Consider the following 12,435-nt stretch of genomic DNA (forward strand, 5'->3'; position numbering starts at 1 on the left):
GTCTAAACAACAATGCTTTAGTCTAAGAAGATGCTTCTTAAAAACTCAAGAACAATTGAGGTTGAGGCAAAATTGAATCATTTATATCTAGAGAAGTCTGTCCTGCTGAAGCCTTAAATCTCTGTATCTGTTCCTTTGCTTTTCTCCAGTACCAATGGGCATAGGTAATTAATATTATGGCTGATTTTCAGTAACAGCAAGTTTGCATTTAAAAAAAAAAATAAAGGACTATGCCTTCAATTGGTGTGTCCTTAGCCCATCTTCTATAAGACCTGGATTTATGTATATTAACTTTCTCAGCTTTATTCTCTTACTTTATCTTCTTAGCTATGTATTTTATTTTACTGTATATTTTTGTAGGCCCTCTCAAAGTCTTTTTGAAGGCAGTAGAATAAAACTGTATGAATACAGTTGGTTCTCATTGTTGGCAGTAGTCATGTCTTGTAAAATTGCCATAAACGCTGATTTGCCCATACTGAACAGTTGCTCCTAGGGGAAATACGGGCTTAGGTTCTTGTGAGCTTCTGGTCACAACATTTTCATCAACTGATGATATATAACCTCGTTTTATGTACGTTTCAATTTAAAGATGCCTTATTTCATATATATTACTATTTCATTAACATTCCTCTCACGGCCAGCAGCATTGTACTCATGCCTGAACAAAGCTTACCGAACATGACTTTTCTCTAGAAGGCACATCACAGCTTTCTTTTGTTTAGGAAAATTGGACAGCACTTCAGGTCCATGCTTGGGGGCCATTTTAAACAGTGAAGTCACCAAAAGAAAGCACAAAAAATGTGAAAAATGTGTCATTAAATAGACCACAAAAAAGGACATTTGTTTACAGTACAAGACCTGAACCAAGAAGGCAGAGTGTTGCCCTGTTTAGCCTTATCCAGGAACCTGTGTGTTGGGGCACTCATATTTTCCCCCCACTTTGCACATGTCTGTGAAAAAGTGCCAGGAGTACTGATACTGTGTTTACAAGTATATTTTAGCAAGTAGGTTACTTTACAAATACGAAATCCTTGAGTAATTATGACTGACTGTATATGCATCCATATTATAAGTGGCGTCTTTGCAAATATTTATAATGATGTGTTTAAAGGACTAAGCCCTAATAGTAAAATGTAGCTAATTAAGTTTCTGTTGGAAAAAACTCAATCATGTATTACCTTATTTATGGAGTATTAGAAATACTAAAGTGAGACCATTATAAGCTACTATAGTTTTTCTTCCTTAAAATAATAATTGTATGGAAAAAAATAATTGCATGAACAGACTGTGAAAACTTGTGCATGATTGAACTTGTTTTGAATAATTTTGATGCTGAACAGTTTTAGAATTTTGAGTTATCTTAAAATACTGAATAATCCCTAAGCGTTATTCTTTAAGCTAAGATTCTACTTAGATGATATTCTATCTCAAAAAAAATTGATGATTCCAACATTTGTCCAATAAATAGTAAAATATATTCTTCTTCTAAACTTTCACAGTGATTGTCGTGAAGAGAAAATAAGGAAGCTCACACCTGGCGAAATGGATGAAATCCGAGAAATATTATCCAGAAATCTCTATCAAATCCGACAGCGAGTGAGAATAATTTATTTAGCCAAGCATTTCCTTGCCTTTGGCTGAGAATATGCCTTCTGATTTCATGCTACCCAGTTGTAGTGGATATTGCCCTACGATTATGCCAGCCTTTTGCGAGTCCCACACCAGACAACTTCTCTTCTCTGGGTCCTATCTTGTTAGGGTGCCATTCCTTCCCAGACACCAGTGGAAAAATCTTGGAGTCCCCTGGGAGTTCTGTTACTCTGGACTTGGAGATAAAAGAATATGTTTTAACTAATTGTGAAAAAAAGAAATTGATGGCTCTCTTCTGATTTTTTTTTCTTAAGAGAGAGATTGACAGCGCATGTGGGGAAGGGGCAGAGGGAGAAGAAGAGAGAGAATCTTAAGCAGGCTCCACGCTCAGCGCGGAACCTGACACAGGGCTTGATCTCACAACCATGAGATCATGACTTGAACCCAAATCAAGAGTCAGAAGCTTAACCGACTGGGCCACCCAGGCATTAATTTTTTTGGTGAAATAGCTTTATAGCTTGTAGAAAACTCACAGCGTTAAGAGAACTTATCCAAATTCGTTTAATCTTCCTTGTTATTCATAAAGTGCTATAGTTTCTTCCTTTAATGTATCTCCCGAGTCAATTCTTTCACAGCTGTCACATTGTTAACACCTCATTCTAACAGTTGGCTAATAATATAGCTAACATTTCGAGAGTGCATACAATTTGCCGTGCCCCATTTCGGCAGGTATTAACTCATTTCTCCAAGTGGGGTGACTGTTGTTTCCATTCTGTAGATGAATAAATTAAGGTACAGTGAGGCGAGGTGGCACACAGATCACATCGCTTGTCAGGAGCCTTCCTCACCCATGTTGGGGTCATTTCTGCACTTTTTCAGCTGGTCTTCCCCAAAGCAGTCCCCATTCCATCCTGCATTACTATGGCTCCTCCTTTTCCCCTAAAGCACCTTTTAAGCAGCGTTCCCCTGTTTGAATTGAAACAAAACCACAGCTGTGGCTTACAGGCTAAACTATTCTCTCGGAATTTGGGATCTCTAATTCCAAGTTCTACAGTGTCTGACCTTACACCTCCTTGCCCTCCCCCAACCCCCAGGTTCTGTCTTCCTTCCTTGGACTCTGTTCCTCTCTTCTCTGTCTCCACTTGGAATGTCCCACTGGTTCCTGTCAACAGATCCACATCCTCCGATGTTTAAGGATTCCTCAACAGCCTCCGTATTATTCCCAGCCCTGTCTTCAAGTGGGGTAGCACTAGGAGCTGATAACGTACCACATAGTTTTAGCACTTAATTTCACAATTTGGTATTACTTTGTTAGCCTTTGATGTCCAGCCAGCCAGTAATTTTCTCAAGGCAGGACTTGAGCCTTGTTCTCTATCAGTTTTGCATATTTCTTCAAGATTTAATATTTAATAGTTCGGGACACAGGGATATTCCCAAGAAGAATATATTAAGACACCAGAAAATGAACTCCATCGCTAATTACAGTTTATTTTAGGAAACTTAGAAAACTAACAATGTGTGCCATGTCCAGCCCTGGTTTAGAAATTTTACTGCTTCAAATACTGGCACATGGTTATTGCCGGCGATAGCCCCCAGCCTTTTCAGTTTGACCACCCAGTTGTAAAAGTGTTCTTAAGTTTAATCACAAGGACACGGCACCACCAAGTGGCTCAAAGTGGTTTGTTTTCATACCAGTAATTCCTGTTCAATAGAGAATTTATTAAGATGAATCGTATCATTTTCCCCAGCTACTAATGAGGACTAAAAACATATAAAGCACTTCAAGGTAGACAGAGGCATTTGATGAGTTCCATCATTTTTCTGATTTATGAAGATCACGCTTTTGAATGAAAGATATTTTATTCACACACTTTTATTAGAAAACAAGTGCTTTCAAAATTTGAACGAATGTTAACTTTTTTATGAGTGTTAACAACTTTTATGCTTTTTATTCATTTATTTTTCTGCTCTGCACATTAGTTAAGTGCCTCGCTGAGGTGCAAAGCCAAAGAAACACAGCAAAGTTTTGGAATTTCTGGGGCAGCAATCAGGCTTTGTTTGTTTGTTGTTTGTAAAATGTCTCTTTTTTCATTTCAGACTTTGTCCTACAACAGACACAATCTGACGGCTGACACAAGTGAGCGACAAGCCAAGGAAATTCTGATCCGACGAAGGCACAGTTTGCGAGAAAGCATCCGGAAAGACAGCAGCTTGAACCAGGAGCACAGGGTAACTGGCATTTGTTACCATTTGTCTGGGAGGAGGGAGGCTTCCCAGAGCAGAGCCAGCCGCCAGTCTGGAGGCTGTACTGACAGAATGGCTGCTGAGGGTTGAGTCACAGGACTTCTGAGATGGAGTTGATGGTAAAGTCTTTCTAGATATTTCTGGAACACCTATTATGTTCCAGTCACTGTTCTAGGCACTTGGAATATGTTGGTGAACGAAAGTGACCAAGCAAGGTACCTTCGCTTGTAGAATTCCTATTCTAGTGAGGAGAAGGCAGCCAGCAATGGAATAAATTATCTGTTATGTTAGAGGGCAGTGAGTGCTATGGGGAAAAAAAACAAAAAAACAAAAAACAAAAAAACAATGCTGAGGAAGGAGATTGGGAGCACAGAAAGGGTCAGTTAAGTTGCAGATTTAAACAGCATGGCTGGACCAAGCTTCATTTGGAAAAGTCCTATCTGATATCTCCAGGGAGAGGTTGCAGCCCAAAGATGGGCAAGTGGCACGTGCTGGATGGAACTGCAAGGTCACAGCCGCTGGGGGGACGTGCGAGTGTTCACCTTTGCTCTTGGTGGAGGGCATTGCCAATAGAAAAGGAAAGCCATTTTTAAATGACATTATGATTGATTGATTTAACGTAGCAGACGTTGTATCTTATCACTCTGACTCACAAGGTTGCATTAATTTTAGGATTGCATTTCATTTTTAAATAATATTCTGTATTGGGTCATCAGAGACCAAAATGGTAATGTGTGAACAAGATAATTATCTTTCTTTAATGTGTAAAATGTGGCAGCATCGATGAAAAGTTAAGGAAAGTAGGATTGTGGCATTTGAATGGTCAGCAAATTAGCTATACTAATAACTTTTTGTTCTATCATTTTCAAGACTTACTAAAGTAATTAAAACTCAAGTAAGCTACATTTTTCATATATTTTCTTCCCATACATATAGGTTCTACATATTTTTAAAGTTTATTTATTTACTTTGAGAGTGAGAAAGTGCAAGCGGGGAAGGGGGGGTGAGAGAGAGAGAGAGAGAGAGAGAGGGAATGCATATGAATGAGAGAATCCCAAGCAGGCTCCCAGCGTGGAGCCTGACACAGGGCTGGGTCCCACAACCCTGGGATCATGACCTGAGCTGAAATCAGGAGTCAGACACTTAACTGACTGAGCCACCCAGGTGCCTTGTTTCGACATATCTTTTGTATATTCTTATACATAGGTGTTTCCTTACCTTTTCTTTAAAAAGACTCAGTAGGGGGCGCCTGGGTGGCGCAGTTGGTTAAGCGTCCGACTTCAGCCAGGTCACGATCTCGCGGTTCGTGAGTTCGAGCCCCGCGTCAGGCTCTGGGCTGATGGCTCAGAGCCTGGAGCCTGTTTCCGATTCTGTGTCACCCTCTCTCTCTGCCCCTCCCCCGTTCATGCTCTGTCTCTCTCTGTCCCAAAAATAAATAAACGTTGAAAAAAAAATTAAAAAAAAAAAGACTCAGTAGTTTGCACATCTTATTGTTAATGGTCCTATTTTATTTTCATTTTCCTTAATACTGATTTGTATTACATTTTAGAAGAGATTTGGTTATTTTAAGTAAAATAATTATTGCTGGGAGCTTTATTCCCTATGCCCCCAGCCCCTCACAAGTAATTTTGGAGTAGAAAAGTACAATTTTAATTTTTAACACCAGGGTTTGCCCTAAGAATTTAAACTTCTAATATACAATAAATGACATCTGCGTAATCTAAACATTTTCTGTGTTTCTCACAGGCGTCCACTTCAGCCTCTCGATATTTATCCTTACCAAAAAATACAAAGCTTCCAGAAAAGCTACAAAAGAAAAAGAATATTTCTAACACAGGTAATGAACTCAGTTGGAGCAGAGTCATGTTACTAATGTTCGCAAAATAGAGAAAATTTCCCATTCTTCTTCTTCATTAAGGACAATCTGTTTAATGGTTTGCAAACCTCAAATAATAATATGGTGACTTATTATTAGCATTGTAAGCTTTTTGGATGGAGTTCTGTGTACGTTATAAATAATTTAGCCAATGATTTTCCATAATGATTCCATTTGATACAGCACGAGCCACTATTGTCACCTGTGGTAGTGAACAGATAAATAGAGAGTTGTGAATGTGCGAAGGAGTGTTTAAATTTTTACAACCTGCATATATTTTCATAAGGTCAACCATAAATTTTACTTCTGCCTGTAATCACGAGTCTAATATCTCTTTATTTAATGATAATCTTTGGGTGGACTCCCAGCCCTTTTCTGTGAACCCCAGAAGAAATATGTTAAGATACCATGTTATTAGAATGTGGGCTATAACACTACCACGTCCTTTATTTTTGCTTATTTACTTAATTAACCAAGAAGAGGAAATTCTAATGCTGCCTGGTGGTGATGATCAGTGAGATGAGACCTGAGAAGAGAGGCCAGGCAGCACTGAATATGTAGAGCAGTGGGCCACGTCCCTAAGACCGGGTCTTAGGGTCCCAAGAATCTCAGCTCCTGGGCGAGCTCCCCGTCAGCTCTTCTACCCACAGTTCTCTAGGACCTGAATTTTGACACCAGCTCATTCTGATCGTGTGTCTTCCCACTGTTTGTAAACGGCACATGGGTGTTTCGGCCCTTTTATGAAACTGCACAGGAGATAAAGAAGGCTGTCTCTGAGATTCCAGATCAAGACAAGAATTTTCCTAATAGCAGCCAATTGCCAGTCTGCTTTCTGTGTGCCAGACACGTAGCTGAGCCTTTCTGGGATCGTTCTGATGGGGCAGGTGGGAACACAGCTGCTGTTGCCAGATAGTCGCACTGTGACACCCACATGCACTGATTAATAATATCTCTTGAAGCTCGGTTACTTCACCTGCCGAATGGGCGCTTGTGAAGATTAAATGGGTTAATGCATTTCCAAGTGCTTAGGACCGTTGCCTGGCGCACAGTAAGCTCTTCGGCGTTAGTGTGGACAGTCAACATTAATGCCCACAGAGGTTATGTATCATGCCCAGGTCTGTGGGCTAGAGGTAGCGAGCCCTCGGACCTCCCCTACCCAAACCCTGCCTGAGGTGCCTGAGGGCACCACAAATGCTGGACCCACTGATGCATTGCTGAGTCACTTAAAAATTCCTTCCCTCTGAAATGCTTGCCCATGTTGTCCTTCTTTTGCTCTGTGGTAGGTGGCAATAGCAGTGACTCGGACACAGATGTTGGGACTACCGTCCTCAATTTGCAGCCCCGAGCAAGGGGCTTCTTGCCAGAACAGTTCTCAAAGAAAGCCCCACAGCCCTATAAAATGGAATGGAAGAACGAGGTAGACGTCGATTCCGGACAGGGCCAGCCTTGTAACCCCCCAGCACCCCCCAGCAAAGAGGGGGGCACCCAGACCCCAGGCATGCTACGGCAGCCCCTTCTCTCCAAAGGCCAGTTTGGCTCAGTGCGGGAAGACAGTGTGACCGAAGGCGTCTGCCCCAAGCCACCACCCAGGCTGGTCCGGAGGGCATCGGAACCCGGCAGCCGGAAAGCCCGATTTGGAAGTGAGAAGCCTTGATGGAAATGGCCAAAGCAGACCTGGAGTGACTGACCCAGCAAAGCTGGGGGTTGTCACTCTGAAACATGACACAGAAGTGGAATCCATTTAATGCCCTCTATGCATCTCAATACTTCTTTGGGTAGCAGAGTCATGCCATTGACTTACAGGATGAATGCTCATCCCAAGAAGAGGAAAATCAAAGAAGAAAGTCCCATAAAATGCCTTTTATGACTTCTTGCTAGCAGTTGTATTCCTTACAAGCCTAAAGAAAAAAAAAGTGTGCCTTTATTGAACTTGAATGACAGAACTTGAAATTTTTAACACACCCTTGTTGGTGAAGATTTTAATATATACATGTATGCCTCAAGTTTTATTTATGAAAACATATGTATATCTGTAATCAGTTTTTAAATGAAGGGAGCTAAACATACTCAACATCTTTCTGGGGTGTAAAAGGCAGCGCCCGGAGGATGGTGGGCCATTTGTTCAGAGTCAAGGTGTTTTGCCATCCTGAGCTGATGACCAGTTGGTACAGGAAGAGCACAGCATGGAGCAGACCATGCTCCATGAACTCAGACCAGGGAGACAACCAGAACATCTAGGCAGATGAGGTGGCCTGGCTCCCAGAGCGCGGATTCCCATGAAACAATGAGTCAGCAGGACTTAATGTGTTCCTCATTCTGTATGTTTGGGGGTGACATAGGTTCCATCTCTCATTTGTGTTTGGCACAAACAGGCTGTGTGGGTGACGCGACGTATGACAGACTTGGTGGCAGCTTTTGATGAAGTTCCAGCGTGCAGGCCTCATGTTGAATGTGGGGGAGATAAAGCAGCACCTGCTTACACCTTGTGGGCAGGTTTTATATTGTGCAATACTGGGAAGAGGATACAGGAGATTCCCTTTCATGCCCATCTAGGACTACCCGCTTCAGAATTTTCTGTAGAATGTTCTAGAACTTTGAGCCTCCAAGCAGTTTATTCAAACAGTATTCCAATATTTAGCAAATTGGTGAGAATTCAGGTCTTGAAATTTATTCAGGAAGCACTTTGGAGAATGTAGTTCTTTTTTTTTTTTTTTTTTTTTTGGCACTAGTGTGTAATCTGTTACCTCTGGCCCCTCAATAAAGTAGTGACTCAAATTCTTCGTATAAAAATGGATTCTCCTCATCTGAGTACTTTTTAAGAGTACAGCAGAAAGACAAGAAGTGGAATATAATCATTAAAGATTAATATTTGAATTTCTGTCTCTTAAACTGTAGATTTTATTGCCGTCTTGGTTTTTTGTTTTTTGTTTTTTGTTTTTTTTTTTCTTTCCTGAAAAACTCCTTTTTAAAACTTGACTAGAACAAGACTCTAAATGTCTGGGTTTAGATACAAACCTGGCCACACATTTTGTCCCCTGGGTGCACATTGGAAATACAGCAGAGGACACAAGGGACCACGGTATTGTTGGTGGAAAAACATGAATAAATTAAACGAAGACTCAGTACTCAGAAATCCTCAACAACACTTCTCCTACCCCCTTCCTTCCTCCCCATCGACATGGAGAAATGAATCTTCCACCCTTTCTCGCGTGTTCTACAGTCTTGGAATACTGCTAGATTGCTGGGCGTGAGGCAGAGGGAGAGATAAGGACACGAGGTACAAGTTCATCAAGAGCACCATTTCCTTCCCAAACTCTTCCACGTTGGCCAGTGGAAAGTGGCACAGCCACAATTTGGAAACTGTAGGCTGAGGACTCTGTGCCAAATATCTTAATTTTCAGCAAAAATATTTATATAAAAATACATATATTTCATCTGCAGAAAAGAAATTAAAACTGACTTTTAGAATTTTACTATAGGAATATGATTCATGAAGAGATGGGATGAATATTTTTGAGAATATTCAGAATAAATTTTTAGAAGTTAATGAGGACTGAAAAAAAAAAAAAGAGGTTAAAATGGAAAATGACCTTAAAAATAAACTTCCTGATTTTTCCTGGTGTCCTAGAATAATAAATAGTATAAGGAGTCCAATTTTCTAGAACCGAAGGAGAAAACCTGAAAATTTTTGTTACATTGCTTCCTGTTAAGCAGGTAGACCAAGTTCATCTAGCACTGATTAAAAGTCAGTAAAGAATTTGGTTGACATTGTGTAAACTTCCAAAAAACAAAACAAAACAAAACAAAAAAAGGAGCACTTAATGTCATCATCAATTTAAATTTTTTCTTATTTGTTGAATGACAAAAGCAATGAAAAATAACCTTGACTTCATTTTGCTTTTTTCTATACTTTTTTTTTCAAATAAAATTAAGTTCTAGACACTATAGGAGAGAATATGATACTTTAAATATCAAAACAGTCTAAATTTTCTGTAGGACAGACCCATCCCAGACCCTTTGTAAATGATTCCCCTATTTCAAGCAATACTTGATCCAACCAAAGTTCCAGTGTAACTGTAGAATTTTGATGGGTGTTTGGTGATTGTTGTAACAGATTTGACTTGAAACCTGTAAAGTGCAAGGTCAAGGCTTGTTTCTTTACGTTTAACGTTAAGGGCTGACTGTTGGGAACAGGCCAGTTAGCAAACAACTAGAAATTGGCTCCAGAGTTTGATACTTTTAAAAAACACGTGTTTTATGTATGAGCCCCCAGAATATCTGGGATGAAATTGCCTTCGGCTTTTTCTGAGCTTTGTAGTGGGGGAAGGGAGTGTTTATTTATATAAAGAGCATAGAGAAGTAGTTATATATTACATGTCTCAGCCTGTTTTCCATTTGTTGTCCTGCCCAAATCATGTCTATGTGAAAACTGGCATTTTATAGACAAGTGTGAGAACTGTAATATTTTGTTAGCTCAAAGTTCACACTTGACTTTCTTCTCTGAGGAGTTATTAAAGAGATTTCTTTGTCCAGTTGAAGTAGCTGTTGGCATCATCTGCCAAAGCCTGAACACAGTATGTTGATTCCCTTTGTTGAGATGAACGAGATTTTGGCTCATGACTCAACTGTCTCATTATCTGAGATTTTGTGTGTGTGAATGTTTTTTTGTTTGTTTGTTTCTGTTTTTGTTTTCTTTTAGAGCAAAACAAGTAGCTTGCTGGTACTTTATCTCTGATATTTTAACCAGGCCCTTTCTTCAATCCATTTGTAAGGCAGTGAGAGCCCCTTTTGGGTAACTGCTGCCTGCCAGTGACCACAGCTCTTTGTTCAAGAAAATTGACGCCTCCCTTCAGAACTTTTTACGATGTCATTCACTCCACATGTGGCTGACACCCTCAAACATGGTTGCCCACCGTAGATGTGCAGACCAAGCACCCACGTGGTTAGTTGTGACCGTCTTTAATGTTGCAATGGTACACGGCTTTTTGATCCCTTTTGTTCTCTAATTTTCTACATTTTTTCTCAAAGAAAATTCTATTTTACTACCTCTAAAAAGAGTCATTAAAATGTGGCTAGCTCTCTTAACTGTCTGGTCAGCGAAGTAAGTGTTTCTGTGTGTAGAGTTAATATATCTACTGCAAACGGATTACCAAATGTTCAATCTGCACAGCGTATTGATTATTTTGAATGGCTCAGCACCTACTTCAGTGCTCTTATGTCACATAGGTTTCATGGGGATCTTTTATCCTTGTATTGTGCGGTGTTGAACTGTGCCTCCATGAGATGCCCAGTAGACAGAATGCCAGACACATTGGCGGGTACTTTTCTGATTTTCACCACTGTAAAAAAATACCTTGAATTAAATATTCAAATGTACATTTCTCCTTTTTTTTTTTTTTTTTTTTATTTCACTGGGTCTTGTCCTCAGTGCAAGTGGTAACAACATTTCTAATTTAAACAAGGCTCTCTGCAGCTAGTCATGGTCACTGCTTGCCAAACAAATTTTATAGATGTGCACCAACAAAGAAGTTTTCCTGGTGTCTGTGAAGTATACAAAAGTCTAAGGGTTAAATCACTATGGAGTGGAAACATTTAATGGAATAAACGTAAATGGAAATACTTGATCACCGTGGAGAAAATCATGCATCACAAGAAACCAGGACAGTTCCCCAAATTCCACTTTTTACGTTTATATATCAAAACCACTCTCATTTGTGCTAAAATGGAGGCATAATAGCTGGAATTAGTGAAAGGTAAGAATTCAAGAGTATTAAAAATTTCAGTTGTTTTAATTTCAAATACACATATCTTAAACAGGGCTAACATTGCTACCGTGTTAAAGAACCTGATTAAAGGAATGAAGATTTTAACTGGTCCATTAATTTTCTTTTTTTTTTCTTTCTTTTTTTTTTTTTTGTTTGTTTTTGAGAGTGCCAGAGGGCCTGCACCAGTGGGGGAGGGGCAGAGGGAGGGAGAATCTTAAGCAGCCTCCATGCACAGCCTGATGTGGGCCTTGATCTCAACACTGAGATCATGGCTTGAGCCGAAATCAAGAGTCAGATTCTTAACCGACTGGGCCACCCAGGTGCCCCTTAATTTTCTGTATGTCAACAGACCCTTTTGTAAAGGGCTCGAAGATAATGCATGCTCTGGAATTTTGAACGCTGCTTTCCAAAGCCAACACAAGGAAAACAAATTAGGTTAATGCCATCCACTGTCTTAAGGAATGATTTTTAGAGATGATTTATTCAGGGCTATGTACCAACAGATCACATTTTTAGGTTTTCACTAACGTTTTCGTACCCGATCGAAACCACTTACTGTGGTTTCACTTGCTACCCCAAGTACCTCTTACTGTTGGGCGTCCAGTCCAAGTTCTTACCTTTAGCTGGAAAGTTACTTTGAATGGCGTCACAACTTGGCATACTCTGTTGTGTTACTCATTCCAAAAAGACGGCACAGGGAAGGTGCTTTGAAGGTGCCCAGGAGAAAACGATCACCCTTACCCGTGTCATTACCACCTGGCACTGGTCAGGAGTTGGCTTGATGCCCAGGCATCATGACCAAGGCAAGCCAGACCATGCACCCATTCACATGCACTCCCACTCACAAGGGCCAGGCCCCAAGTCAGCAGCAAATGCATTTATTACATCAGGTTCATTCTGGATAGTTCATGTGGTCTCAATTTCATTGGGTAAACTCAGGAGAGATTTAGGTGGGTAAGC

The 12,435-nt window shown here is 40.3% G+C and overlaps 1 protein-coding gene across 1 annotated transcript in view; it reads left to right on the forward strand.

Moving 5' to 3' along the window:
* Positions 1-8,584, forward strand: part of SLC9A2 (solute carrier family 9 member A2) — a 99,953-nt gene extending 91,369 nt beyond the window's left edge. The window contains exons 9-12 of the mRNA XM_040454115.1: positions 1,500-1,596; positions 3,688-3,819; positions 5,581-5,671; positions 6,994-8,584. Coding sequence (XP_040310049.1) covers positions 1,500-1,596; positions 3,688-3,819; positions 5,581-5,671; positions 6,994-7,364 — 691 coding nt within the window. The 3' untranslated portion in view covers positions 7,365-8,584. The remainder of the gene's footprint in view (positions 1-1,499; positions 1,597-3,687; positions 3,820-5,580; positions 5,672-6,993) is intronic.
* The last annotated feature ends 3,851 nt before the right edge of the window (positions 8,585-12,435 follow it).

Source organism: Herpailurus yagouaroundi, unplaced genomic scaffold, assembly GCF_014898765.1.
Source record: "Herpailurus yagouaroundi ecotype Mexico unplaced genomic scaffold, PumYag 210, whole genome shotgun sequence".
Taxonomy (NCBI): domain Eukaryota; kingdom Metazoa; phylum Chordata; class Mammalia; order Carnivora; family Felidae; genus Herpailurus; species Herpailurus yagouaroundi.